The sequence below is a fragment of the Labrus mixtus genome, chromosome 8, assembly GCF_963584025.1.
Source record: "Labrus mixtus chromosome 8, fLabMix1.1, whole genome shotgun sequence".
Lineage (NCBI taxonomy): Eukaryota > Metazoa > Chordata > Actinopteri > Labriformes > Labridae > Labrus > Labrus mixtus.
This window is the reverse complement of record NC_083619.1, coordinates 11765385-11792216: the sequence shown is the minus strand read 5'-3', so window position 1 is coordinate 11792216 and position 26832 is coordinate 11765385. Positions and strand designations below refer to the sequence as shown.

The 26832-nt window shown below is 38.7% G+C and overlaps 1 protein-coding gene across 2 annotated transcripts; it reads right to left on the bottom strand.

Annotated features, from left to right (window-relative positions):
* Positions 1–179: 179 nt before the first annotated feature.
* On the bottom strand, positions 180–25468 carry LOC132978937 (MAGUK p55 subfamily member 7-like). Of its 2 annotated transcripts, XM_061044313.1 has the most exons (17): positions 25273–25468; positions 23846–23964; positions 21741–21818; positions 19714–19794; positions 16834–16968; positions 14066–14147; positions 13855–13940; positions 12735–12812; positions 11919–12115; positions 11777–11835; positions 11067–11111; positions 7157–7330; positions 5099–5179; positions 4905–4998; positions 4616–4724; positions 2924–3067; positions 180–1252 (listed from the first exon to the last, which is right to left on the bottom strand). In XM_061044313.1, the coding sequence occupies exons 2-17, from the start codon at positions 23936–23938 to the stop codon at positions 1019–1021; spliced, it is 1770 nt and encodes a 589-aa protein (XP_060900296.1). In that variant the 5' UTR covers positions 23939–23964; positions 25273–25468; the 3' UTR covers positions 180–1018. The 2 variants fall into 2 exon arrangements, with proteins under 2 accessions (XP_060900296.1, XP_060900297.1); XM_061044314.1 differs by lacking the exon at positions 25273–25468 and having other exon boundaries at positions 23846–25236.
* Between the last annotated feature and the right edge of the window lie 1364 nt (positions 25469–26832).

The window sequence follows — 26832 nt, the reverse complement described above, 5'->3', positions numbered from 1 at the left end:
GGTTTTGACAACAGCTACATGCTTCTCTGTGGGGGGGGGGGGGGGGGTGGAGAGAGAGAGAGAGAGTGGTGAAGGGTGTTGTCATACGTTAAGATTGGATTATGCATGAGCACCAAATATAACTCACTTTTTCCAGCAGAAACCTGTATGACCCTCTCAGGCTCATATAATTTAAAACAACAATTGCTTATCCTGCCTCTCCTCCTTCTTTAATAGCTGAAGCATTTCCTTCCATAAAATACCCTATTAATATAAGCGTTGATTATAATATTATACATCATTACATTATGCTACTGGTTAAAGTAAAGTTTTTGGTAAAAAAACAAGATTGGCTGGTTAATTTTTAAATCCACCAGCCACAGTGGCAGGTGGGCGAAAAAGTACATTTTCAACCTTGATTGGAAGGGCACCTGAGATTGTACTTTTTATCTCGCCGGAGGGAAACTGAGAGCCCCCCGCCCCCGTTGTGTACAATCCTGAAACAAGCAGCCATGAAACAGGTTTTCCTCCTCTTTCCTACACAGTCTTTAATCGACTGTTATCTTCTGTCTGTCCTTATTTTGTTCAGCTTGTTGTTGGCAGCATGTCTCCCTGGCTGCTACTAATAATATTTCTCTGGTGTACATTACAGTTAATTGAAGTGCAGCAGCTGTCAGAATAATTACATGCTGATGTTTGCGACTTGGCAGGGGACGATTACACTCAGCCACAAACTCTGGAGAGTTTCCTTTTTTCCCTACTTCTTCGTCTCCTCCATCCTGTGAGTCGACGTTATTTCAGCTTGATGCCAGCAGAAAAACTGGCTCTAAGACAAACTGAGGGAGAGAGAGAGAGAGAGAGAGAGAGAGATGGATTCTGTTTGCCTAATTCTATACACACCGGGGGACACTATGGAAAACTGTGGTAGTTGCAGGACTTAATTACAAATGGAAAACAAAATATGATAGAAATTCAATGTTTATGAATAGAAATTAAGACAATTCTTTTTGTTTTGCTCTTTTTTTTCTGGTTTCAAAATTCAAATCCAGCCACCCAAATAGCCACAACTTCTCCGTGCTTTTGTTGGAGAAGAGGGGCAAATCCACTCTGCAGGAATCCACTGCACGTCTGCCTCTTCCACCCTCTTTAGGTCGGCCTTCAGCTCTCGGAACGCCACAGCGATATCACCGTTAACAATCACTTTGTCAAACAAGTGACTGCACTGGCTCTCCATGGTTTCAGCTGAGTCAATCATGTCCTTAAAATCCTCCTCCTGTGACACAAGAAAACCAGGATAAACAACCCTTAGAAACATGATGTTACATTTATGTTATGCTATTTATGCTATGAGTAAACAACCAACTCAGGAGGATTTCAGGGGCAGTTTTTCTAGACATTTTCAAGAGTGCATATGTGAAAAAAGCTATAGTTAGTCTTAAGAACACAGACAATCTCTGTCCAAAAATGGTCAGATGTAGATTTTCACATATGTAATTTACAGTGGGAGATTTGTATGTGTTCTCCCAAGTAGAAATACTTGTATGAAACACAGATGAAATACTAGGTTTTGATGGGGAAGGGGGTGGTGCATGAAAGGTTGCACTCACACTAGGCAATCTGTACCGTGCCCAAGCACGTCCAGTTAGTTGGACTTTGTGAGTGCTCCATTCTGTGCTCAAGCACGGTACACTTCATTGGCCCTGGCCTGGAAGGAAGAGGTGTGCTTCAGCACGGCACAAACACGGGCACAAAAAAAAGGACATGAATTATAATCGATACCATGTTTCCCTTTTCAAGAAATCCTTATGGATTTAACAAAATGACAACAAATAAGCCAGAAAGTCCAAAAATGCAGTCATATTTTTCTGTGTCATTTTCCAATGTGTGGACGCGGACTGACCACACGTTCCTTTCTTAAAACTTTTTTTTTTAGTCTGCCTGTCTTGTAAACTAAGCACGCTCCATGATAACATAAAGTCATGCATGTTTTGGATTATGACGTTATGTGCAAGAGCTAACCGTGCCCTTCATTGTGCTGCCCATTTGTTTGCAATAAATGTTCCTGACTATTACCTGCTGTGTTCAAACATCAACTCACCCTGACTTTAAAGGAACAGATTCAGCCATTTCTGTTTGCACATGCACCTATAATGGGATAATGTCAGGAAAGGTTCAGGAGTGCAGTGTGTGAAAGGGGCTTAAACAAATACTGCAGCTGAAGTCTGACCATATGCTGACAAAAAAAAAACTCCTATGTCTTTTCTCCATAATCTGCACATACTGTATCCTAACACAACATGGAACGGAATCACATGGCCGTTCAACTGTAAATACAGAGGCATAAAATGTTGTTACATGCTCAAGGAGTCAGTCAAGGAGAGCGGGACTTTTTACAACAGCTGTAGTACGGGTTGAACGCACAGCCCTGAAAGATATGCTCCAAAATATCTAAGGGGTATGGTCTTTAGCAGTGGGCAAACTCCATCCAGGCTGCAAACCAGGTGTGTGACCTGGTGGGTTTAATAAGGGCAACATGCGCAGTACGGGTCAAACAGCGAGTGGGAAGCCAGATGGGGATTATGAGAGTTATCTGGCATCTTTTTGTTATGTCTGAAATATGTCAGCCATCAAACAAATCCTGCTTGTTTGGAGACACCTGAACACCTCACTCACTTACATGTTAAGTTATGGAACAAGAAGCCACCCACCAAGCAGCTTGTAACTCCCCTGTCTCTTAAATGTCTCTTAAAGGCAAACCACAGGGTCAACCATGTGTAAGGTAAGGTGTGGGGGTGAGTAAGGGAGTTTTCTATGGGTGTAAGGTGGGTGTACCACTGCGTTTAACCTCACTCCGCCCTGCATGTTACAAGACATGGAACAAGCACCTGACTTCACACATGTACCTGGTGTGTTCAGTGTGTTTTTGTGTTCAACTTTATCTTACTGAGAAGATCCTCACTGAGTTCTTGTCCTCTTCGTCACAGATGAATTTAGCTCTCCGTCTGGTGAGGCGTAGCTCCTCGATGCGCGGGGGCTTCACAAACACCACGTAGGGTTTGTATTCAGACGTGTACACATGCTTTATTTTCTATTGTGGCAAAGAAAAACAGGAGGAGGTTTTAGAGTTTTTTGGGACCCAATTTTGCCTTTAGAAAATGACGACAATTAGGATAGAGAGTGGAGTATGACATGCGGCAAAGGATCAGGATTGGATTTGAAAACACAGCCTCTGTGACGCGTCTGCACATGGGGCACGACATAACTGCTAGGCTATGTGACACCACAAACATACAGAGGTTAGACAAATGGAGAAGTAATTATTAATGGTACAATAAGTAGCATATAATAGTAAAAAGTATTAATATCATCTTCTTCATCTGGCTCAACCAACAGAAACTAGTTCTGAACATTGACTGAAATCTGACAGTACATTTCCACAATCTTAGAGATTGCAATCAACTGAGGAATGTTGAAGATTGGTTAAATTGATTTAAAAACGTTCTTACTTTGAACCATGAGGGATTACTTTCCATGCTGTTTAATAATGTGCAGGCTGTAATATGCAACAGATCAATAGAGTACAACAGAAATGATACAGTATGTTTATTATTTTATTGTTTTTCATTTGATTTCCATTTCTTCATTTAATTCCCCCTGCATTGACCTGAGGAGGGTAAAGAACAGTATGTGCCTCTTTCAATACACATGGGCCTTGTTTAGACCGTTGGCCAAACGTTGCGTTTTGTCAGATCCAGGTTCAATTCAAATGGTTTCAGAACATTTGGAGAGAAAAAAAATCAGATGATATATTCATTTTGCACAATCAGATTTAAGTCAGTGGTTGAAATTTGGATAACCACTGATGAACATCTGATGCTAAAATTTTCATTTATACTCTTTTTTTAATAACTCGTTTAACAACGCATAACAAACATTGTCTAATCCAGATTGAAAAATAACATTGATCCTACTCTGTCGCTGAGATTGTCAAGTCCTACACCACCAAGTAACAATACAGCTGCTGTAATTCTCGTGTTTGTTAGCTGCATCACCAGCCTTTGTAGTTACCGACACCTCCATCTTCACCACTTATAAGCCATGCTGACATGTTGGTCATGTCTGGACACAAAAGTCAAATGTGATCACTCGCAAATACTGACTGCTGACGATAGTCTTTTGTGAAGGTATAGTTGATGCCTGAGCTTCAGTACAGTGTTAAACACACCATTGAGTCCCAAGTCCTAATTTGTAAGTGTGGACCTTAATTGTAAGGGTGCACCACATGTAAATGTAAATGCTTTTTATCCTTACTCAGGCACTTCAACTAACTGGTAGCATCAGATCCTACACTGTCTTCCCAAAATGCACTACTGCCAATTCCGTGTTTGATGGACCACCTGGTCAATTGGAAGCACTGCTGCCAGGAACCTAACACTGAAGTGGTGCCCTCTGAGACTTTATTTTTTTTTATTATTTAAACATTCACAAGTCACTTGATGAAAACTATTAGGTTGAATGATTTACCAGGAACACATGAATAATTTTGGCTAGAATATGCCCTTCTTGGAAATTCATCCAAATTTAGTTGGCTACATAAAACACATTTAATTAGCTTCTCTGATGAAATGATACTTACACTAGGGTGCACATACAGGAGGCACACCTTGCCCTCAGCCATCACTCTGTCCACAGAGTCTAGACTAGTACCGTAGTAGTGTCCTTTGTGTCTCCCATACTCTATAAACCTGGAAGAGAGAAACCGAAACCGACAGGAAAGAGAATAAGACAGCACAAAATGGTACTCAGGCACTACTAGAAATGGAGGACATTACCCTCATAAAAGGGTAGAGAGGAAGAGTTAGTGAACACAACACCAGTGGGACTATTTTTAACATCCTGGGAATGGAAACCTTAAGAAACAGCACCTTTGATTGAGAATATCCTCTTCAAACATGTGAATGGATACAAAATGATAATCCACTCCGTCTTTCTCCTTCTTCCTCTTCTCACGTGTGGTGTCTTAAAGAGAAAAACACAGGGGACTGATACAGATTTCAATGAGGAGAAACCATTACTAGGTTCAAGAGGTAAAGGTGAGGGTTTTGGATGTCTGTCTTACACGGCACCATGACGCCATAGTGGTCAGGGTCGGATATCAGCAGCCTCCTCTTCAGTTCACTTACGCCAACGCCGCTAGGCCCTGGAGACCAAGATCAAAATCACTAATGTTTTCCTCACGACAAGTCTAACATCGAATAGGCTTAGTGATCTGGTGACACATCTGTCTTTATCATTTGAGAAGAAGAAGTGAGAGAGAGTCAGCGAGACAGAGGTCTGATTTCTGCGTGATTTTAGTCTGAAAATGATTATTTTTTTCACTAAACTGAATGTAAAACACTCCCCTGTCCTCTGGATAATCCATAGCATCACATCTAAATGTGACATCTGCAAAGCCACACAGTATCAGTGTCATTAAAGTGTAGGATGCACAGGATGGAGCAACAATATACACACTCCAATACTCTGTAGCATATGGGATTTTCAGGTTTGTGCACCATGAGATTGCATCAGACTCTAATGGAGCGCCGTCTCAAAGTAGGATTCCTGACATACCTGCCTTTTCCATCACAGCCTTGCATGAGCTCAATACATTACAAAATATCAAGTTTATGGACTCTGCGCTCTAACACTGCTGATGTCCTCCACAGCTGCTCCACAGAACTGGAGAGGAGGGCTCTTTGGCAACTTTCTCGGACGTTTCTTCTTTTTTTTTTTTTTTACATTTGCTCAATCTGTATGTCTGAAAGAGGTCACTGCCACCAATTTTTCTGGGGCATAACGGTCTTTTTTTTTTTTTCAATTTAAAGCTCCTTTGAGGAAATTTTCCTTTGTGTTGATTGTGGCGCCCCCTGTAGACAAAGTGGTACATTAGATCTCATTGCTAATTTTGCCCTGTAAATGTGTTAAAGTATCAATAATTGTTTTGCTCACTGTGAATCTTTGCTGTGGAAAATGTAAATAAAGGTTTCTACAGTGTGTGCTGTAAACCAGCTCATCTGACACCTACCCCCCTGCAGCAGTTTCAGACTGCAAAAAACAGCAATAAAGAAGTGGTCAATGTTTATGCTGATGTTCTCTTTCGCTTTTGTAGGTCATTAAGTGGCATCAGTGTTCATTTGAGTTTGTTTTATAAGCAGCTTAAAACTCCTCACAGGAGCTTTAAAGTCAAAATGAAGGTTATGTTTCTAACCTTCATGGTCGGACATTATCCTGCAGGCAATCTACAGTTTTCCTGTCCCAGGATCTCATCACCAGTAAGCTGAATATTCTTAATAATGAACTTCAGTCAATGAAGAGCCTTTACAGCAGACAGTAAAATGTATTGCAGAGTCAGGGTGAGCTCAAACGCAATTAAGGAGGTTTAAATGTAAATCCAGGCTGTCTTTACTGTTCTAGTTTGATGACAGAGAACTTGGCTGACATTATAAGGGGTCTTATTCATAATCCATCCGTCCCTTTCTCTCCATTCATCTATCATTCATCTCTTTACTATCTGGGCTTGTTTTGCACCTCAACGTGTCTCTCCTTCAGCCTTCCAGTTTTACTATTTTCCCCTTTTCTTTACTTTACTTTCTCCATTAACCCACAGTCACAGGTGACCAGGAGTTGCATCATAATCTGACATTAAAAAGACTAAATGTAAAACTCCCTGGGGAGAGATATAGCTCAAAAAATACATAGAGCAGGCCTGCAGGGTTGGCAGAGAACTGAATTTGGGGTGGGCCACAAAGTAACGGAAGAGAACATAATATATTCTGCCGTAGAGTTTTTTGACAGTGTTTACGTGGTTTTGATGGGAAATAATTGTTCATGTACTCAAGAGTTGAAGCATTAATCTTCATCAATGCAATACTTTTTCTTTTGATCAAATGCAGCTTCAATAATGCTGTCCTTTAATGAATAGGATCATGTTATTTTGATTTTGAGGACAAAGGAAAGCAGTGGGATAACATTAAACAGAACACAACTGACCACAAAATGTCGTATTTTCTTAAGAGTATTTTCTTAACAATGTTATATATTGGACTGGCTAACAGCAAATGAACCAGTCAAACATGCTTTTTGAATTGTACAAGATGGGAATTTGCTTTTTTCCTTCAGTTTAGCTCATACATACCAACCAGTGCGACCAATCGGTGTCTGTCCGTGGGGTTTCTGTAGTGTGGGATCACCTCTATGTAGGTAGGCGCAGTACATGTTCTGTGTATGCCTGTGCTCCACCTCTTGGCCCGTGCTGCTTCTCTGGCCCAGCTACTCTTTCTCCCGAGCCGAAAGCTTCTTCTTAAACCAGCTAAAAACAGAGAGGCAATCTTAGACCAGTCAGGTTTCTTGCGTAAAAACCAAAGAGTTTCCTCCTATTAACAGACCTGCATCGCTGCATTGCAACAGAATATCTGGCCCTATCATTGGCGAATGAAGTACTGTTGTAGTACTGAAGGTTTGCCTTGGTCTCAAGAGCAGTCTCAAGACCTCTTTAATATCTCAGTCTTGTCTCTGACTCAAACCCATTTTCACTTGGTTATGTAATTGTCTTGGACAAAGAGGACTTAGGCTTTTTTTTTTAAACTGTAAAGACCACAGCTGCAGGGATATCACTTCATTAAACTTGCATTGTCTGACTTATCTCATCAACTGCAATTTCACAACCCATCAGGTATCCTGTGACGATGATGTAGCCTCTGTTCCAAGCCACCAACTTTTCAAGGCTTTCAGTGTAGCCAGCAGGTCATGGGAACGGACGTCTGGCCAAGTCTCCCTACTTGTGAGTTGCCATTGTTTACAACCAGCGAGAAGCGAGAACGTCGTAAGATGACTGTTGCTGGTACCTGGAGTTGCATTATGTCTGGTTGTGTCTCCCCTTTTCGCTCTCTACTAGGACTGTTTTCATGCAGGCTAAGCACTCTGAAAAGCTTGTAGTGGATACCCCTTGAACTACAGAAACCAGAATACTTTTGGGCCTAGAGGTTCCACTATTTTTACGTTAATACATTTTATCCTTACAGTGACTGGACCAATAACTTTTGTTAAGCACTGTGTTACATGCACTGCTCTAGTCTTAGTTTTGAATAAACCAGTTTTGTATATCTATCAAACCTATTGGATAACTTTTAAACCTTAATATGTTAATAATCTCTTCAGAAATGTGAGGCTTAATTACTTAAGCACTTAATTTAATTCCATGATTCAACATCCTTTTAACATGATTGAAAGTGGGAAATCTAGAACCATTTTCAAAAACACCAATGACTATAACAGAAAGAGGGGAGGGCTGCAGTTGTAAAGAGAGGCAGAATAAAAGATTACAACACCATTTAAGAAGCCATCAACACCAAAGAACTACAATAAGCAACACAAACCCCCGTTATGAGATGACAACACAGCCTGTCATACAACGCTTGAAGGCCGTCTGACAGCAATCGTCTGCCATGCGACTGTGGTCTGGCCTGGCTTGGCAGGCACGCTCTCTTTTATGAAGTTAACTGCTGCTAAGTGATGCTGCCAGGCTTTCTTTGACGTCAGCTGCAATTTCACTTTGTAAGCAAATCTGTCCATTTCCTCTCCAGGCTCATTCTAAGAAATAGGGCCGTATGATTGAAGATTAAAACATTTTGTTTACATGAGAAATGTACTGATGATTTCACTTATAATGTAAAAGGTGATTAACAAACCAATGTAAGACAGTAAAGGAAAAATCCTCTCCTATGATCTAGAGGAAAACACTGTCAATCTAAAGTAATGTTGGCAGTGAAATTCTCCTCTGTCACAGTGCTCTCATCCATAAAACCTATTCTTTTTTTGGCAAGGCTACATGAGATTTCTTTCTTACAGGAATGAATGAAAAAATGGATAGACAAGAGATAAGCCTGAGAAGAGAGTGACATGCAGTAAAAAATGCGACTGAGCCTTTCATGCCAGGATTATAAGATACAGAACCAGATCTTTTAGGGCATTCATGAGGCACATCATAATTCAGTGTTGACATCAGAAGAAATAGTTCAACAATCTGGAAAAACAACTACAAATTGATTCCATTATGACTTTTCTTCATTAGTGCCCTGATGAAAAGATTGTCCTTAACTTCAGGGACGTGTATATATACAGTATATAGGATAGTGTTTGAAGGAGTTTTATATTAGGCTATTCTTTAAGTCCAATGGACTTCGTTAAATTTAAACATCAATTTTTGACAGAAACATTCAAATTTAAAAGCAGGTTAGCTAGTAATTCTGCTAATGGCTATCAAATGCACACACATGATAATTGTTAGCTTGTGGTACATCTTAGTAATTCAGATATTAACTTTTTTCAAATACATTTTTTACAGTGAAATAAACTCACTAACATGGGGAGACAAAATTAGATCTTGATTTTTGTGTATTTTATTATCTGTGGCTTTAAGATCTGATTATCTTAGCTTAGCTTAAAAATAAAAACTAAGAAGATTAGAAAGACATTTTGTACAATTTTGGTGTACCAGGTGTGTTGAAAAAAGCAGTAAAAATGTGTGTTGCGATTTTGAAGCGGCCATTATGAAGCTGTAGCTCCTGGACGAGCCTGAACTCCCCCAAATCCAGTCATGCCCTGAAGATTTTATGAACCCACACCCTCCTCTTTTTTGTTGCTCGTCTCGTCCTCAGCAGAATGAAAATCCAGGGCTTTCTACTTAATAGTGGACAGATACATACTCAGCATCCAAGGATTCACTATTTTCACAATATCGTTTTGGTCTCCTAGCAACTTCCTAGCAAATCCTAGCGCTGGTGATTTGTGCTTGTGTGCGCTCCTCTTTTGCTCTGCGCCCCTTAACAGTGTGAACTGCCAGCTTTAGCTTAACGTTTCAAAGCAGAAATGAGTGTGGTTTGCTCATCGTTCATAGAACGATTAATCACAAGCTAACTTCATAAAATGTCATAAGGGCAGAGTTAGCTTGTAGTACCGTGAATCATCAGAAATGTTTGTTTTAAGTTGAGAAAGAACATTGATTTTAATGCAGTTTTTCACATATTTCATAACGCAAAACATTATGAAAAAATACAAGCCTGAGACAAGATAACATTTAGATTTTTTGTTGTAATCCACAGGGGATTTTAAAATATAATCTACAGGTTAGCTACCTTAGAGCAAAGCTTCGCAAGCGGAAGAAAACAGTAATTGCTCTTACAAAAAAAAACGTAAAAGATGCCTCTCAATGCTTATGTTTTGTGAATTCAATCGAAAAACAAAAGATTGTAATAACAATACATTTTGTTTTACAGGGGTGAAATGCATCCCTCTAATTGATAAATTTATGCTAGGTGGAGCTAACTGTCTGGTGGCTCTAGCAATTTAGCCATTGGACAGGAGGTGGTATTTGTCTAGTCTAACCCACAACAAGAAAGTGCCTCACAATGCCTTTTCTGGTGTATCTACACACACAGCACTACTCTATCTCACTCACTGAGTACTCTGCATGAAGTCGGTTAGTCATGCAGCATCAGTAAGTTTACAATACATGCCAGACAAAGAGGGAACACAGAGTCTGAACCATGTCGTGAGGTGGAAGCTGGCCTGAGATCAAATGAAATGCACGTTAATTAAAGTCGAGACTTAGAACTGATAAAATGCTAAATATGTAATGACCTTGTGCGGAGCAGATGTAAAGAATAATCAGTCTGAAATGCATACACCCATATGAACCATATGATCATCCTGCACTGCTGATATCCATCATATATCCATGAGATCAAGACCAATAGAATAAATGCAAAGACTTAAACCACATTTGCTGTTCCAGTTTTCTCCCACAAATCCTAAAACCACAAAACTACATCACCATAAAAACTGGTTTATAAATATTTATACTTGAATAAAACTACAGTGTAATTTTTCCCTGTTTTTACTCTGTTAAAGATAAATACATATTTACTATATGCATGTTTTGAGCTGTAAAGTCCAAATGTCTGCAGTTTTACTTTCTTGTTTCATACAGATCAACAGTATTTCCCAGTATCAGTGAAACTTTGAGTGTAACAAGTTCAACATCTCACCAATGTGGATCCCGGATATAGCTCTGTAGTCTACATCCTCTGTGACTGAAAAACAATCAAATAAAAAGGAAAAACAAGAGAAGAGAGTTAGAAATTCATGGAATCAAACCCACATGAACTAACTAACTATCCATCTATCTATCTTTCTATATGCTTTGGAAATTCTAATAATAGTTTTATCGGTAAGTCATGACATTAAAAGATTTTTTTTTAAATTAAGAACTACCCTTCTCAGGAATTGTCATTGAGAAACTAGCACACAGTAGAAGGCCAGATACTTAAAACCTGCTTGGATACAACAAGGGAACATTTAACAGAATACTCTCCCTTTTTGTAATGTGATGCATTTGAGGAAATACTATTATTGTTTTTGGATAACACACCTCTATAAATCTTTAAAAGACTAACCAAAACAAAAAAAGTACATGTTTTTCATGTCATTTGAATTATGCAGAAGGTAAATGTTCCAGAGCAAATTCACACAGACAAAAACATTACCTTCCCCCTCATCTGTGCAGCATGTGGAGAAAACAAAAGCAGTGAGTACAACAGCAGGGCAGCAGAGCTCAACCATGACCCTGATCTTGAGACGTGACCTGTCACCTCTCAGCTCAGCACTAAAGGACCTCGAATGTGTTTATTGGAAAGTGTTAAAAGGTTTTACTCCTTTCAGGTGTGCTGATTTTATGGAGAAAAGGTCGGCTCATCACCTGGTGGTTTGACTGGTCGAGGCCTGAACAGAGCTTTAGGTCGCTGTAGTGCAACTCTCCTGCGGAAAATAAACAACAACAAATCAAAACAGCATTTGGACATAATGTCATCAAGATATTAATGAGGAGCAAGATGAGCAACCTTTCATGGAGCTGCTTGGAGGGGATGAGTCCTGCCCGAGTGCTGCTGTCCCCGAGGTGACAGGCCTGCCACCAGGTGTCATCCTCCATACTGACAATCTGGAGGACTTCGCCTCTTTTAAAGCCCAATGCTGCATCTTTACAGGGAACCGCAGGATCCTCGAGAGGATCATAATCAAAAAGAGGCCGCAAGAACATCTAAGGAAAGAGTATTTTGTAGTGTTTCAGCCTTAAAAGACGACTAGCAGTTGACAAAGACAAAACAAGTAGTGTCCGTGTCTTTCAGCTAGGGAACCCCTTCTCTATCCTGCCGTTGGAAACAACATCCCTGTCCGATGCATTTAAGCATATGTTAGTGTAAATATTTGAATAATGACCGTGATGAAAGAAGGTAATTCATCATAATCCTTTACAAATGCTCCCTGCGCTAACTGTTTCCAACATCTTGGACATCCACTTCATGTATGTGATGATAGTGTCGGAGAAATCGAAACAAAAGAGGATTCTGTAAATTCAATGTTTCAACATAAAACATAAGGTGAATAGATTGTTATTGTTGAGTGTCTGCAGCCAGACATGTGATAAGTGTAAAATGATCAGTCTTTTTTTGATATTATAAAAGTACTCCCTGACATCATGCTGCTGCAGTTACAGCATCGTAGCAAAGACACAAAATAAAAACCAAACACACAAGATACCACTGATTTCATCCCTTTTTACTGAAACCATGTGGGTAGCCTTTCCAAATGCAGCAACGTTGCATGCTCACATTAAAATACACACGCCACGGATTATGCATGGTTTACATTCACTGTACCTTCTTCTTATGTGGTGACATTTCTCCGCTGGATGAGGCTGGAATGATTTTGAACTTCACTTCACCTTGAGAACAATCCTGCACAAGAACGACACAAGGACAAGTCTGAAGCTTTGGGGAATAATCTTGCTCCAATCTTCTTCTTTTTTTCTCAGAGATAATTAGATGAGACGTATGATACCTCTCTGCAGCCGTATAGCGCAAATGTGAAGTTAGATAACAATAATATGACGTAAAGACCGAGAGCACGGGGGAAATGTCTAGATTTGTTTGGTCCCAACATGAGAACAACAGCCTACCAGCCACTTTACTTTGTATAATTAATCCGAACAAAACTTGTTGTGCTAAAGGTGTAAAAGAAAGTATTTTATTTTTCTTCTTTTGTTCCTTGTTGCCCTCTCGCTGTCTTTATGCTGACCTAAGCAAAGTGTGTGGTTATTGCTTTACAGGATGCTGTATTCACACACACAAAAGCCATGAACATTTTCTGAGATATTCTGGAATGCAAAGAGCCACATTTTTCACCCCCTAATTTTTCATGCCAGCTCCTAAGTAAAATTTTCAGGGCGAGCTGATGTGAATGCAGCAGATAAAAAGTTAGGAACGTTCTCCACAGGGGAGCAGGAGGTGGTGATGATGATATATCACAAGAACCAGTGAGCGACCTGTGCAGTTGTCATGTACATAATGAAACCTTCTCTTTGCCAACCATCTTGGATATCTTGAACTTTTCGTGACTCAGAATCACGCTGAGAGGGTTCACATAAGTGAATAACATCAAAATACTCCATCCTTCTCCTGCACTAACTTCACCTCACATCCCATGACAATTATTACACAGCAGGAAGTAGTAAAAAAAAAAAAAAAAAAAAGTTTTCTCATGTTTTAGCAACATTTCTCATATTGATAGATGGACTGGTGAACGTTCTGTATTTGCTGACAATAGGAAGTAAAAAACAATGCCAAGAAGAGAAAAGAAGAGAAGAGAAGAGAAGAGAAGAGAAGAGAAGAGAAGAGAAAAGAAGAAAAGAAAAGAAAAGAAAAGAAAGAGAAGAGGAACAGTCACTCAATTAGGTAAACATTTGAAAAGAAAGCACTGAACAGTGGAGGTGAGACTGACCAGAAGAGGAAGGACTTCGTTTGGCTTTTTGTGCTCCAGTGAGACTCCATTCACCTCTTTCAGCTCATCTCCTTCGTGGATCAGGCCTTAACAATGTTGGAAATACAAATGTAAATACAAAGCAAACACATCTGTTATGCACACACTAGTACAACTTCATTTAAAGGTACAGGAATGGATACAACTTTCATACAAGACTTTTTCAGCTTACCGCTTTTATCAGCAGCACCTCCTCTCATGATCCTCGCCACAACAATCGCCCCAGTGGATCTATCCCTCTTAATAGTTGCCCCCTTGGGGTTAGAGATTATTGAATAAGTGATAGAAAGACAAACACACAAACAAGGGTTGAAGTTTTGGACAGTAAAATAAATAACATGTTGATTTCATTACAGTGCAGACATATTAAGAGTCACTTTAGTCCAGGGGAAGCTTATTTGTATCAGCACGGACACATTCAGCCAGCTGCCTTCATGTAAAACACAGAGCGCTGGAAAAGGTTATCCAAATCAGCATTATGTTCAACAGATGTTATTGATGTGAAGCAAATCGCAATGGAAAGAGCATCTTATGTAGATGACTACAATCAGCGCACGCTCGGGTGTAACTCTGTTGTCTGGAAAACTAGAACATGTTGGATCAATCAAAGAGAGCATGTCAGAAAAAGGTCAGCCACCCGTCCAATCTAGTGTTGGGATCAATACAAAAGTATGTTCTCCATTATTGGTGCTCATGCACAATCCCCTTTCAAAGCTAAGACAAATACACACATATAAATACACACATACAGTATACACTGCAAAAAATATCCCATCATTGGGTAAATGATGCTCCTATTTTATTAAGATCATATTCTATTTAAAAGAAAAGATTCACTCATCTTGCTGCAGGGGATATGATGGTCGCTTTGTAAGCAAGATATCGCTAAAATTTCAATTGAATTTGGTGGAAAACTGAGGTCACATGCTAAGAAATGAATACTTACTTTTGATGTGAATCCAGGAATTTCTAAAATGAATTTTAACTGTGTGCGTGAATGCATTTTTGATTATTTCTGATATTTTCTAATGAACTGCTGGACCTGCTTTAGTGGAAAACAATCTGGCACATGCACCTCGCAGCTGTCTGTCACTATACGTATTTTATGGATACCTTGATCCACATGCAGATACAAGAGCATTTTTCAAACTGAATTTTGTTATTGAAATAGAAAATCGAAGGATTTAGCAGCCTTGGCGAAGGTTTGTAGCCTTTGTACTCTGATTAGTTTCCAGTCTAGTTTCTGTTGATCCAGGAAATCCCAGAAATAAGGGACAATGGCCTGGATTAAGGTGGAATCAGGCAGACCAGTCAGGTAGTATCAAGTATACTAGGTTTGATATGGGACCTCGGGATTTAGAAACAAAAGACAAATTATTCCAACCCATTTCAAAGCAGTGCAAAACACACACACACATGAATGCTGAAATGATGCTGCGTGTCACAACAGATATATGGCAACAAAGATGTGGAAGAATTGACTCTGTAAATTCCTGGTTGAGGAAAGTGAGCAGCAGTCCAGACACAAAGGTGATCCAGGCTGCAGCAGGAACAGATCCAGTCCAAGAGCTGCAGACCTGCTACACCTTGGCATTCACATCTTTAGCAGTCACGCTGCTTGACAACATGACATTAATCCAGTCGCGAGAGAAACCTCAGGATAGTGTTTTTTTATTTGAACTGCCTCTGCTGGTCAGATGTTGTGGCAGGACAAATTATACATATAAGTGTAGTTGCCTTATTACACGGTTGTCTTAACTGAAATACCTACACTTGTGTAGGTTGTGTGCACATTACACAGCTAGAACAAATTAGAAACAGGCCGACATACAGTACAGTTGTTCCTATTTACAGAGCCAGATGTCAGTTGTTCTCATGGAGTGAAAAACAGGATCATGTTAGTGACATAGTTTGTTTATCTGAGTCATGATGTGTGAGAATGGTTCAAACTTATTTTTGCATGGATTTATCACAGTTTTTTAGTCGTTCTACCGGAGAGGTTTTAAACTTTTTTGCCATAGTTTAACATTTTGCTGTTTGTCATATTTGGTGAGATTTAGATAAGAGGAGTGATTGATGTACACTGATTAAAATACGGCTCAAGTTGGCAGGTCATTATCTTGGTTTAGTGAAATGATTTGAAACTAGAGAAACATGTTACCTCTGCCTCGGTCCAAAGTAAAAGAAAAATGAATGTGTATGAACAGCTGCAAAGCTTGCAATAGGACATGATATCTTTGGTCAGGCTAGGGGTCCCACAATCAGCAACCTCCGGTGTTGAAAAATGAAGCCAATGTGGAAGAATAAAATAGTGCAGTTCCTTAAGTGTCCACTTGAGGCTAGCTCCAAAAGTCTCGAAAGTCAGAAACACACCCATTCTAAAATCTTTATATCAACAGCAGAAATAAACGTAATGTTTACAGCATGGTACAGAAAATGACTTTGGTAGGAATAGTTCACGTCTTTATCGACACATTATTTCTTAGAACTCCTCCGTTTTGATTCTTATGAAGGATAAGAATTGTGCATAATTAGATGCGTCACTGATGTGACTCGAGGGACACGTTGTAGCTGTTTGCTAGGAAGCAATGGCCCGCCTAATCCCCAGCTCTTTGCTGGTTGGGTTGGGTTGAGATAGCAATTTCAAAATGGTGACCACCATTCAATGGGCTTCAAAAGTATGCTTCAGAAACTTATGAGTGACGTCAATGAGATTGTTTTATACAGTCTGTGGGGCTTATCTGTGCTAAGCTAAACTCATGTAATCATTAGCGCTGAACAGAAATGACAGTGGAAGTGTATCGACCTGCTACTCTACACTCAGTAAGAAGTCAATGAAGTGTATTTTGTAAAATGTGGAGCTTTTGAGTTAAGCTAAACAGGAAATACAGTACATTTAATTTTACTTTTCATTTGAAGCGTGATGGTGTTTTCACTGACCAGAGGCTCTTTGGTTTTATACAGACTGACAAATTTGACTGTATCCTCGTCGCTGTCCAGGACGTCATCAGGTATGGGTGGCAGAGTGAGCTCAAAGTCTCTCTGAGCTACAGAGTCATGGACAAACAGGAAACTCTGTACATGAAAAAAGGAATTACAGTCAGCAGCATTAAGGCACTTAGATTTGACATTGGGGATTGTATCTTCCTCAAAGTAAGAGGGACAGTTCAAACAAAATTTAAATTGGTGTGTTGTTGTTGAAATCTGTATCTTGATGTAGTTCACTTAATAACAAATGTATCTTTAAACAGATGCATGTTTAAATGTCACATTTTAGGTATTAAGCTCAAAATCCTGGTTGACATTGTAAAGGTGATTAACTAGAGAATGAGCAAAAAGTTTGGTGGGCCTGCATTCACTAAAGCATTTTAATCCAAATGCAGCACTTTCTTCATGGTCTAAAACGTACTTTTTGCCCATACAAATATTCCAAATTTAATATAATTTTTAAAGTACTGCCAGGCTGTGGGCCACCTGAAAGGAACCCCCCACACACGCCTAACTCGGCCTGTCTGCAGTCACACTGGCTCGGCTCAAACATCACATGTCTGGGAAAAATATAGCCCTCCAAAGCAGGACTGTCAAGTGATATATGACTGACTATCAATGCCCAGACAGTTCATTTAAGTTCAGTATTTGTGAACTTTGGCAGAGTCAAAACTCCAGGTTTGTTTGCAGAAAAACAATATTCTGGATCGGTCCTCTTCTGGCCAAGAGTGCAAATCCAATAAAAGGGAATGTACTGTAATAAGAAAGAAGGAGATGAGGGAGGGGAACATCTGCTCATCAGCTTAATTTTAACAATCAGCCAATCCATCTGTCAGTTAGTCTACTTGTTATCCCGGGTCCGTCAACAGTTGATCTGCTTAGAAACTGCCAACGCGTGAGCAATGTGTCTCTGGCCACTTTCAGAGACAGATTTTCAAAAAAACAAACATTAATTTACAGAATATTAAACCTTGAGTCTCTTAAAAGTATGTGTGAGCTCCTGCATTTAAGCCAAGAACAAACTGGTCATTAAAATGTTTAAACAAACCTGTTAGTTCTCGGAGGGCCTCAGCTCCTCATTATGAAACTCTACGACTCCTGCAGCTCACTGGAAAAATCTACACTGTGTGTGTGTGTGTGTGTGTGTGTGTGTGTGTGTGTGTGTGTGTGTGTCTGTCTGTGTGTGTGTGTGTGTCTGTCTGTGTGTGTGTTTGTGTGTCTGAAATATGACTGTCAGCAGATCAGAAAAAAAGGAAAACTGCATTGAGTCGTCTCGGCCTCTACATGAGTGAACACTAATAAACATAACTAGGGAGTAGATTAGCTTCAGTGCCAGTGTGGTTAAAAGATGTCAGCACCTCTCAGCAGGCAGAATGATGAGGTGAAATCAAGTTGAATCCAATTTACAGTTGAACAAATTTGTCACTTTGTGTGACCCATAAAAGAGCAGAATGTAGGAAACAGAATACTACGAGACATTTGATGTGCTCGAGCGTCTTAACAGCTTCAGAATAGCTCCGATGGAGCATGACAGCATGAGAATTAGCAGCTCAGATTACTGCTCTTGTGTTAGCTGTTTCAATAAGAGTGACTGAACATGTTACCACACCATTCATGAGGTGTTTTCTTATACTATAATGATCTGCTGAGGCACTGAAGTACAAGGAAGCAAAAAAAAAGATCCATGTGAACAGCAATTAAGTGATCTGCTTCAGTGACCCAAAACCCAACGCTGCTCAGTCTAACTGAATCAAGCACAGACTGGAGACTGTGTATTTGTTTGTGTAGTAATATTAAAGGGATTAAGATGTAAGGGGATTATTAGACATGTTTAGAAATGTTATTATGTATTTAGTTGCAAAGAGATGTAGGATGACAAGAGTGATAGCACATGAAAGTCTGTGTGGTATTTGATATCGTTAAATAAAAGCTGAAAACAGGAAGTAAAAGCCTAGATCTGTCTCAAAGTCTCAAATCTGCCCACCCACACCTCCCAAACCCTTGACCTGAATTATACTAGGTACTTGGATACAATGGACCTGCAGACCCTTACCCATATAATCACAAGAAATGTAAGGGTTAGGGTTTATTATTTAGGCTTTATATCTGGTTTGTTTCATTCATACAAAGACCGTATTTCGTGTTTATTCACAGATATTAGTCTGTACCTTTTGAGAAAGCAAAGTTAGCTTTATTATTATTATTATTATTATTATTATTATTATTATTATTATTATTAATAATAGAAATTTAAATCTGTCATTGATCCGTCTTTTGTCCTTAGCTCAGCAACATAATCCATCTCCTTCTTGAGTGTCATTGGTTCCAAACCCGGGGGTCAACGACCTCAGTGTGCCGGTGAGGTTCATCTGCTCTGTGATTGTCAAAATCAAATTGACTGAAATCATGATAACACACTTACTGGATAGTTTATTCAAACGTCTGCAGATGTAAAACTGAGTAAAAAATAATATGGCAGCAGCTAGCTTTGTGGCTAGTTGCTGTTTTCTGGAAGATGCTGACATGCCAGGTCACAGCTTCCCTCTAGTTTTATTTATGTATCATTTCCCCTGTTATTAAGTCATTTATTTTCTCGCCGTAGCTTTGGATTTATTGTACACATGAAAGTGTTGTAAATTTACTAAGCTAACTCTCAGCAGGAGAAGCAAGCATTTCCAAAACTATTAAAAATTTTTTTAAGAATTCAAAGTTCTTCGGTACAAATATGAGGGAGTTTAATTTGACTAAGGACTTGGCTGGAGGAGTAATGGTCAACACACACGTGTAAGTTTGTTACAAGAAAACATCAACATGAAAGAAAATACTTTTCACCATAAAATGGGGTTTAGAAACAAGGTCAACCAGTTCTTTGGCTTCATCTCTCCAACTCTGGTATATCAGCCCCTCGGCCAACTGGAAGCAGAGAAAAAGAGAAGGAGTGATGGTTAGATTTTTGATAATTAGAGGTATACATTTATATCATGGCCTGGGTGAGGTTACTGTAATACGCTGTAACTGGCCAAAAAAGACAGAGAAACAAGCAGAGACGTACAAGAAGAGTAAAATTCCACTTCGACTGGCGTGACCTGTCAACATTACTGTCGTCATTTCTGTAACAACCCCTTCACCTCATCGGGAGTTTGCTTTTCAGTTCATGATGTTAACATTCTGTGTTACATGTAACTCTCTTTGGTTTTTGTCATTTAGCCACTGTTGGAAAAATGCTCCCTAATGTTCAAGGCTACACGGCAGCTGCAGCGACAGCTAAAACAGAGCAGCCCTGACCGTCGACGGAAAGCGAAGAGGCGGAGAGTGACTGTGTGCAGTCGCCCGTCTTGTCAAGCAGATCACTGTAATGACTTCTACTGCTTCAAGATGTGGAGGCACACTCCAGAGACACAATGCATGAAGGTCATTAGTTTCCACTGTGAGCAAACAGAAGCCTCTCTGAGGGGAAACAGACGCATGGTTTGGCCCTAACAGCGGGTCCTGATGATTTAAGCCAGGCGGAGAGTTGCTGTCGAACCGAATCTGGAGCAAAGGAGGAGAGGGTAAGGAGATGGAGAGGAGAGGGATGGATAGACAGTATGGGAACATGGCAGGAGTAACAATAAAAATGGTAACCCTATCCAACGACCAAAACAGGCCAAATAACAATCTCAATCTAGCCCTGAATATTAAAAAATTGATTTGAAAAGAAGTAATAAAAATAATAATTATGAAGCTTTCGTCCATTAAGATACATAACTTCTTTTTTGTTAAATACATTGTTTAATTAAAAATAGTTTTGTTCTTAGGCGATTAATCATTTGTGTGAATCATAATATTAAAAAGAAAAGAGATTTGGGAGAGTCAAACTGAAAAACACATGTCCAACATTTTGTTAACTAAAGCAGAATCTCTTTCAGGATAAAAAATGTGCATTATTAATAGAGTCTGACAGATAAATCTATCAATCTATCTATCTATCTATCTATCTATCTATCTATCTATCTATCAAGGTTGGTATCGGCCCAAAAAATCCCATATCGGTCGGGACGTAATTGTTAACACATTTGTATTCATAGCTTTATCAGTTTGACATTGATAATTCATTTGCCCCTTGGCACCTAACTCTTTGTTGAATCTGGCCCTTCTGATAAAGTACTTTAATTTGCCTTAGATAGGGTAAAGTGAAAGGACACAAGAGTGCAACAGGAGAGAAACCGGAGAGTTAAGGGAAAGAACCGTGAAATGGGAGAGGGACTTTGGTGAAAGGATGGAAGTATAGAGTAAAGGAAAAATGTAAGAAGAACATGCTTCTTTAACACGTGGCCCAGGAATATGAGGGGAAAAATCAGGAAATGAATGTAGAAGAATACTACTAGAAAGAAGTCAGTGGGATGAAATGGAAATATTGGAGCGATGGTTGCTAACATGATGAAGACTGGTAAATGTAATACGATGCATATCTGAGGGAATAGAGACTGGTCTAGACTCGCAGCATCAGTGGGAGTACTCTCTACTGTCACTTCATCTTATATCTGATGTTAAGTGTGTAGACTACACACTAAATGATTTTAGCAACCATTTGCTCGGCTATACAGTCTGTGACGTACTCCTGGCACACGCATACAAAATCATATCTGCTCTGAAACGCTGCCTTTCAAACTGTAATAGAGATTTGAGTTAACATTTCATCATTCAGTACACATGAGACAGGATGTACGTTCCACTTGTGATTCTGTGAGACAGGAAAGTCATCAGTATATCTGAGGAATCACTTTGAATGATAAAAGAAAATCCATCTCCCTGCTTCCCCTGCTGTCAAACTGTCGTCTGTGTCTTTCTGTAAAAGACGTTTGGAGGGAGTCACTTACGTCTGAGGCCAGACTCGCTGCGTTCTCCTGGACAGGGACTGGGCTTCGCTCCTCAAAGCGCTTCAAACGCTCATGGATCTGCCAAGTTGAAGAAGAAGCCTATCACAATAAAGTTTTTTGATGTAGTAAAAAGACCCTTTCTACTTTACTTTGACTATTCATCCAAAAACAGCTACTACTGATATTTCTGCTGCTGGTAACATCAATTTATTGTAATAGAATGCTTTTTTTTTTTTTTTTTTAAATACTTGTAATGTTAACAGGACTATGACGTAAACTACTGAGTTTTGGCTGCAACTTTTTAAAACATCCAATAATTACAGATGTTCAAAGACCGATTATTTACCGGCTTTGAAAACAACATTTAAAAGTAAGTTACAAAGTATTTTAAAAACATTTCACAAGGTCTCAATATCAGGAATTGAAACTTTATAACAACCATTAAAATGATTTACAAACAAAGTCTATGTTAAAAACAAGTCTGCTCTATCAATTTAAGATGTTAAAACTTCTTTACGCTTTCAAGTCATTAGGATATCACCAACAAATAGTTAAAACAACATCGAGTGTTTCAATGTGAGCCACTATCAACTGTCAATAAGTCGTTTACTTATCTAATCAGAGTATGAATGTTATTGTCTATTAAGATAAGATAAGATAAGATAGTCCTTTATTGATCCCCAGTGAGGAAATTCAAATGCTGCAGCAGTAAAAGATAACAAGAAGAACTTGCATATGAGTATTAATACATTTAGAATATAGGAATAAAAATAGAAATAAAGATACTATGTATTTACAACTATAAACAGGATGACAGGACAGACTAGGACCCACTGCTGTTGTATAGTCTGATGGCAGTAGGCACAAAGGAGCGCCTGAAGCAATCAGTTTTATCAACTATGATACAAAATATAATGTATCAAATAGAGCCCGACCCATTAATCGGTCAGCCGATAATATCAGCCGATATTAGCTTATCAATTGATGATCGATATCGGGTAATTTTATTGCAGATATGCGCCGATACTACTAAATTTATTCACCAGTCATAAGCATTTCATTTCAGTATCATTGGATTACACTAGCAGTTCTCTGTCACCAGCAGAGTGCTTTATAGATTACAACAAGCCTTATAACTCCATAGTGTCAATCAGTGATGCACGAACATGCACAGATACTTTCCAGTTGAGTGACCATCTTGTCTTCTTTATATATCTTTTCCACAAGTGTTTGATAACTGCATTTGAGGGATCAACAAAATAAAAGTGTGTATATCTATATCTATATGTCTCTACAGATCAAAATAGATCTAAGAAAGATATTACCCGATATTGGCATCAGATTTTTTCTCTCCCCAATCTCGATATCAGTATTGGCCCCAAAAATCTCATCAACAGATTGTATTTGACACAAACTAATGTTAAAATAACAAAATGAATGCATTATTAATCATTATTGAACATCATTAATTGTCACGTCATTTTTTTGTTAACAGTAACATAATAATTAACTTTATTAATGAACTGCTAAATACTCATTCATGACTTTTCTCAATAAATGCTTTGATTTTTAAATCAGGTACAACTTCTTTTATGTAGCCTGTTTTTTTTGTAAAAAAAAAAAAAAAAGTATAAACTTCATAGATTGACTAAACTAATTATGACTTTAATTAATTTTTAATTATTAACAATATCATCATCATGTAGATAATGACCCCTGTTATAAGTATAACTAACAGGTAGTGTATATAATATAGTAGTTTAAATGAAGTCAATCTTGATGAACTGTGACATTAAACTACCACTTGCATGTGAATGCATTACTAATGTATTAACTGTAAATGGTTAGAATCAATAGTGTGACTGACAGGGATTCACTTTTCTTGATAAAAGCACATAAAACATTCTTACTTTTCATTAAATTTGTATTTGTGTTGATAACGTCTCTGTATTTTTACATACCGGCTTTTCCGGTTATAGAGTATTTTAAAAGTTTTTAAAACTCAGTATTATAATATTAAACCATCTATTTTGGGCACATACTATCTGCAGACTTTTGTTTTTTGTGATTTGCATTAATACGGCACAAATCAAATGTGTGTTGACCTTAAAGAGCAGATGGAGTTTCTTCTCCATCAGCATGCTGTGGAGAAACCTGTAGTCGTCCTCTCTGTCTGAATGAATCTCTGGTTCCGACATCACTCGTGAACGCAGAATGCACCGGCCTGGAGGAGGAGAAGCAGGGAACACACACAAATTCAAACACACACACACACACACACACACACACACACACACACACACACACACACACACACACACACACACACACACACAAACACACACACACACACACACATCCACCTGCACCTGTTAGTGATTTACAGATCCTGTTTGTAAGGTTAGGAGGTCAAGAACCCAAAAGAGAAGTCAAAGGCTAAATTGAAGGTGTGATGAAGAAACTGTTGGGGGAGCCTTTAAAAGACACCCCGATGATGAGGATCAGAACTTTATATTTGGTTGTATTTTATCCTTTCTGGCAGGATAAGGGAGGTGACAAGGTAAATGTCAGATTCACCTGAAATATTTTGGAGGTATCTCTGTGTTTTATTCAGCTCAGCATCGTCCTTGATCTAAAACTGAAATCAAATATTGGACAAATGTATCAGTCAGGAATAAGACCAAAACGTGAGACTATTGTGTGAAGAATGATCAGAGATAGGAGAGAAACGTATTGTACAGCTTCTTATGAGATATTACTGCCACCTAATGCTGGAATGAGATATTTCAACACACACAGTTTTACAAGCGTCACTGGTGACTCCTCTATATGGATGTTAGACTGAATCTGATTTGTGTGTGGTACGTTGTTGTGTATGTAAACTGTATGCAAACAGATGCTTTTAAACAAACGAAGCTCCTAGCAGATAAAGCTATTTGAATATGAATTTATATGCCATGTCAGAAACAAGTTGAGTAAGTCAATATATTATCGATGATATTCAGGCTTCTTTTTCTTTCTTTTTGACACTAAACGTGACATTTCTGTATGATTAATGGCACATTGCTGACTTTAAATTACATTCAATGACAGGAAACATGACTCACTGAAGGATACATATCTGATGTCCTACACACAAAAATATAGGTTTACCTTGTGTCTTTATTTATTTTCAACAATTTGAGATTATATGACCAATGTGAAAATAAGCATGCAAATACACAGCATTCTATGTTCAAGCATTACAATCAGGTTAACATAAAGGCACTTATAATATAAAGAAACTGATGTTGCTTAACAATACCGTTGAAGAGACACACAACACAATATCAACACCTGTATTCTGTGTTAGAGTAGTTCAAAGTTTCACTGGCTGATAATACATTAGGATATTGTGTTAAAACAAAAACATGTCTGATAACAGCTGTAACATCTATAATCTGAAGTACAGTTAACAAGTGTACAGCTCGTTTTTATGAGCTTTATAATGACATTTTAAGAGTGGAAAAATGTAGAACAACTTAATACTCACCTCACACTGTCTGTTATGCCACGTTCAACCCGGCCATACCACTTAATATCTCCAGCTTAATATGAGCTGCTATCAAACATCCACTTGTCGAGAGAAACAATTGTTTAGATTGTAGGGGCTCTATCTGTCGGTTTTATTCAGTCAATATGAGTCAGGGCTGACCTAAATCGAGTCAGCAGACAATCAATACAGCACTCAAAAAACATAGCTGAACCAGTTCACTTAATACTACCACTACATTCACACAGATTTCATAGGCTGTATCTGAGGTCAAAAGTTGTATCCTTTTGGTTTCCTTTTATTTTTACTATAAAATACCAATTACAATTTTTAGTTAGGCTATGTTCATCATCTATCATATAAAGAAGTTAAAAAAAAAAATTAAAGTGGTTGTATCATATCACATTATTTTATCCTCCTTCATTTAATTGACTAAGTAATATTTCATGTGTTTTTATTGTTGTATTGTCTGTGTTTTGCTCTTTTATAGTGAGTTTCTCTGCACTCTTTCCTCAAGAAAAATGTCCCCCTGTGGACTATACAATATCTAATCTAATCTAATCTTACATTAATGAGATAGCCTGTGCGAGCTAATGAATACTTACACAAGAAGCTGCTCAGTATCACAGTATCACCCTGACCACTGACCCCTCTGAGGGGGAAATTGTTGAGAATTTAAATGAATTTACTTATTTGCTGTGTGATTAATCCAGTGATAATTGGTGCATTCATGTTCCCTCAGAAAAGAATTAGGTGTCCGACTTGCAGACAGAATCGTCATCAAATGGGGGGGAAAATCTGTTTTTTTATGGTTAACATACTTTGTATTAATTCACCTAGGCCTAGCCTGCCTATTGCATATAAACTATTTGCTCAAATAGCCTATAATTTGTTATATAGATACACATGACAGCGCTCCCATCCACTCCTCCAACACCATTGTCAAGGTCCCCGATGATACCACCATAGTAGGACTGATAACTGACAACAACGAGACGGCCTACAGGAAAGAGGTTCAACATCTGGTACAGTGGTGCTTTCATAACCACCTAGAGTTAAACACAAATAAAAACAGAATAAATAATTGTGGACTTCAGGAAAACAAGACACACTGAACATTCTGCCCTCTGGATACAGGGAGAGGAGGTAGAGAGGGTGGAGAGTTTTCAATTCCTGGGAGTCTACATTTCAGCTGACCTCACCTGGTCCAAAAACATCTCCTACCAGGTGGGGAAAGCACAGCAAACACTCCACTTCAGCTGCTCTGCACTACTTGCGCTTTTCTAGAACCTGACAGCTGCTCTGGACGACTTGCACTTTTCCAGAGCCTTTTCTACTGTTTGCTTCTTATGATGTGATTTTTGTTTGTCTTTACATAATCAGTCCATCTGTGTGTGCTGTTTGTCTGTGTGTGCTGCAAATGACAGGAGCTGCTAAACTGTTTTTCGTTGTTTTCATAGCAATGATATAGCCTATATTCTATTACAAATATCTTCTTCGTAGCATCAACTCTGTTTTTTTGCTGTTGTTACAACATTCCGACTTTCCGAACTGAAATCA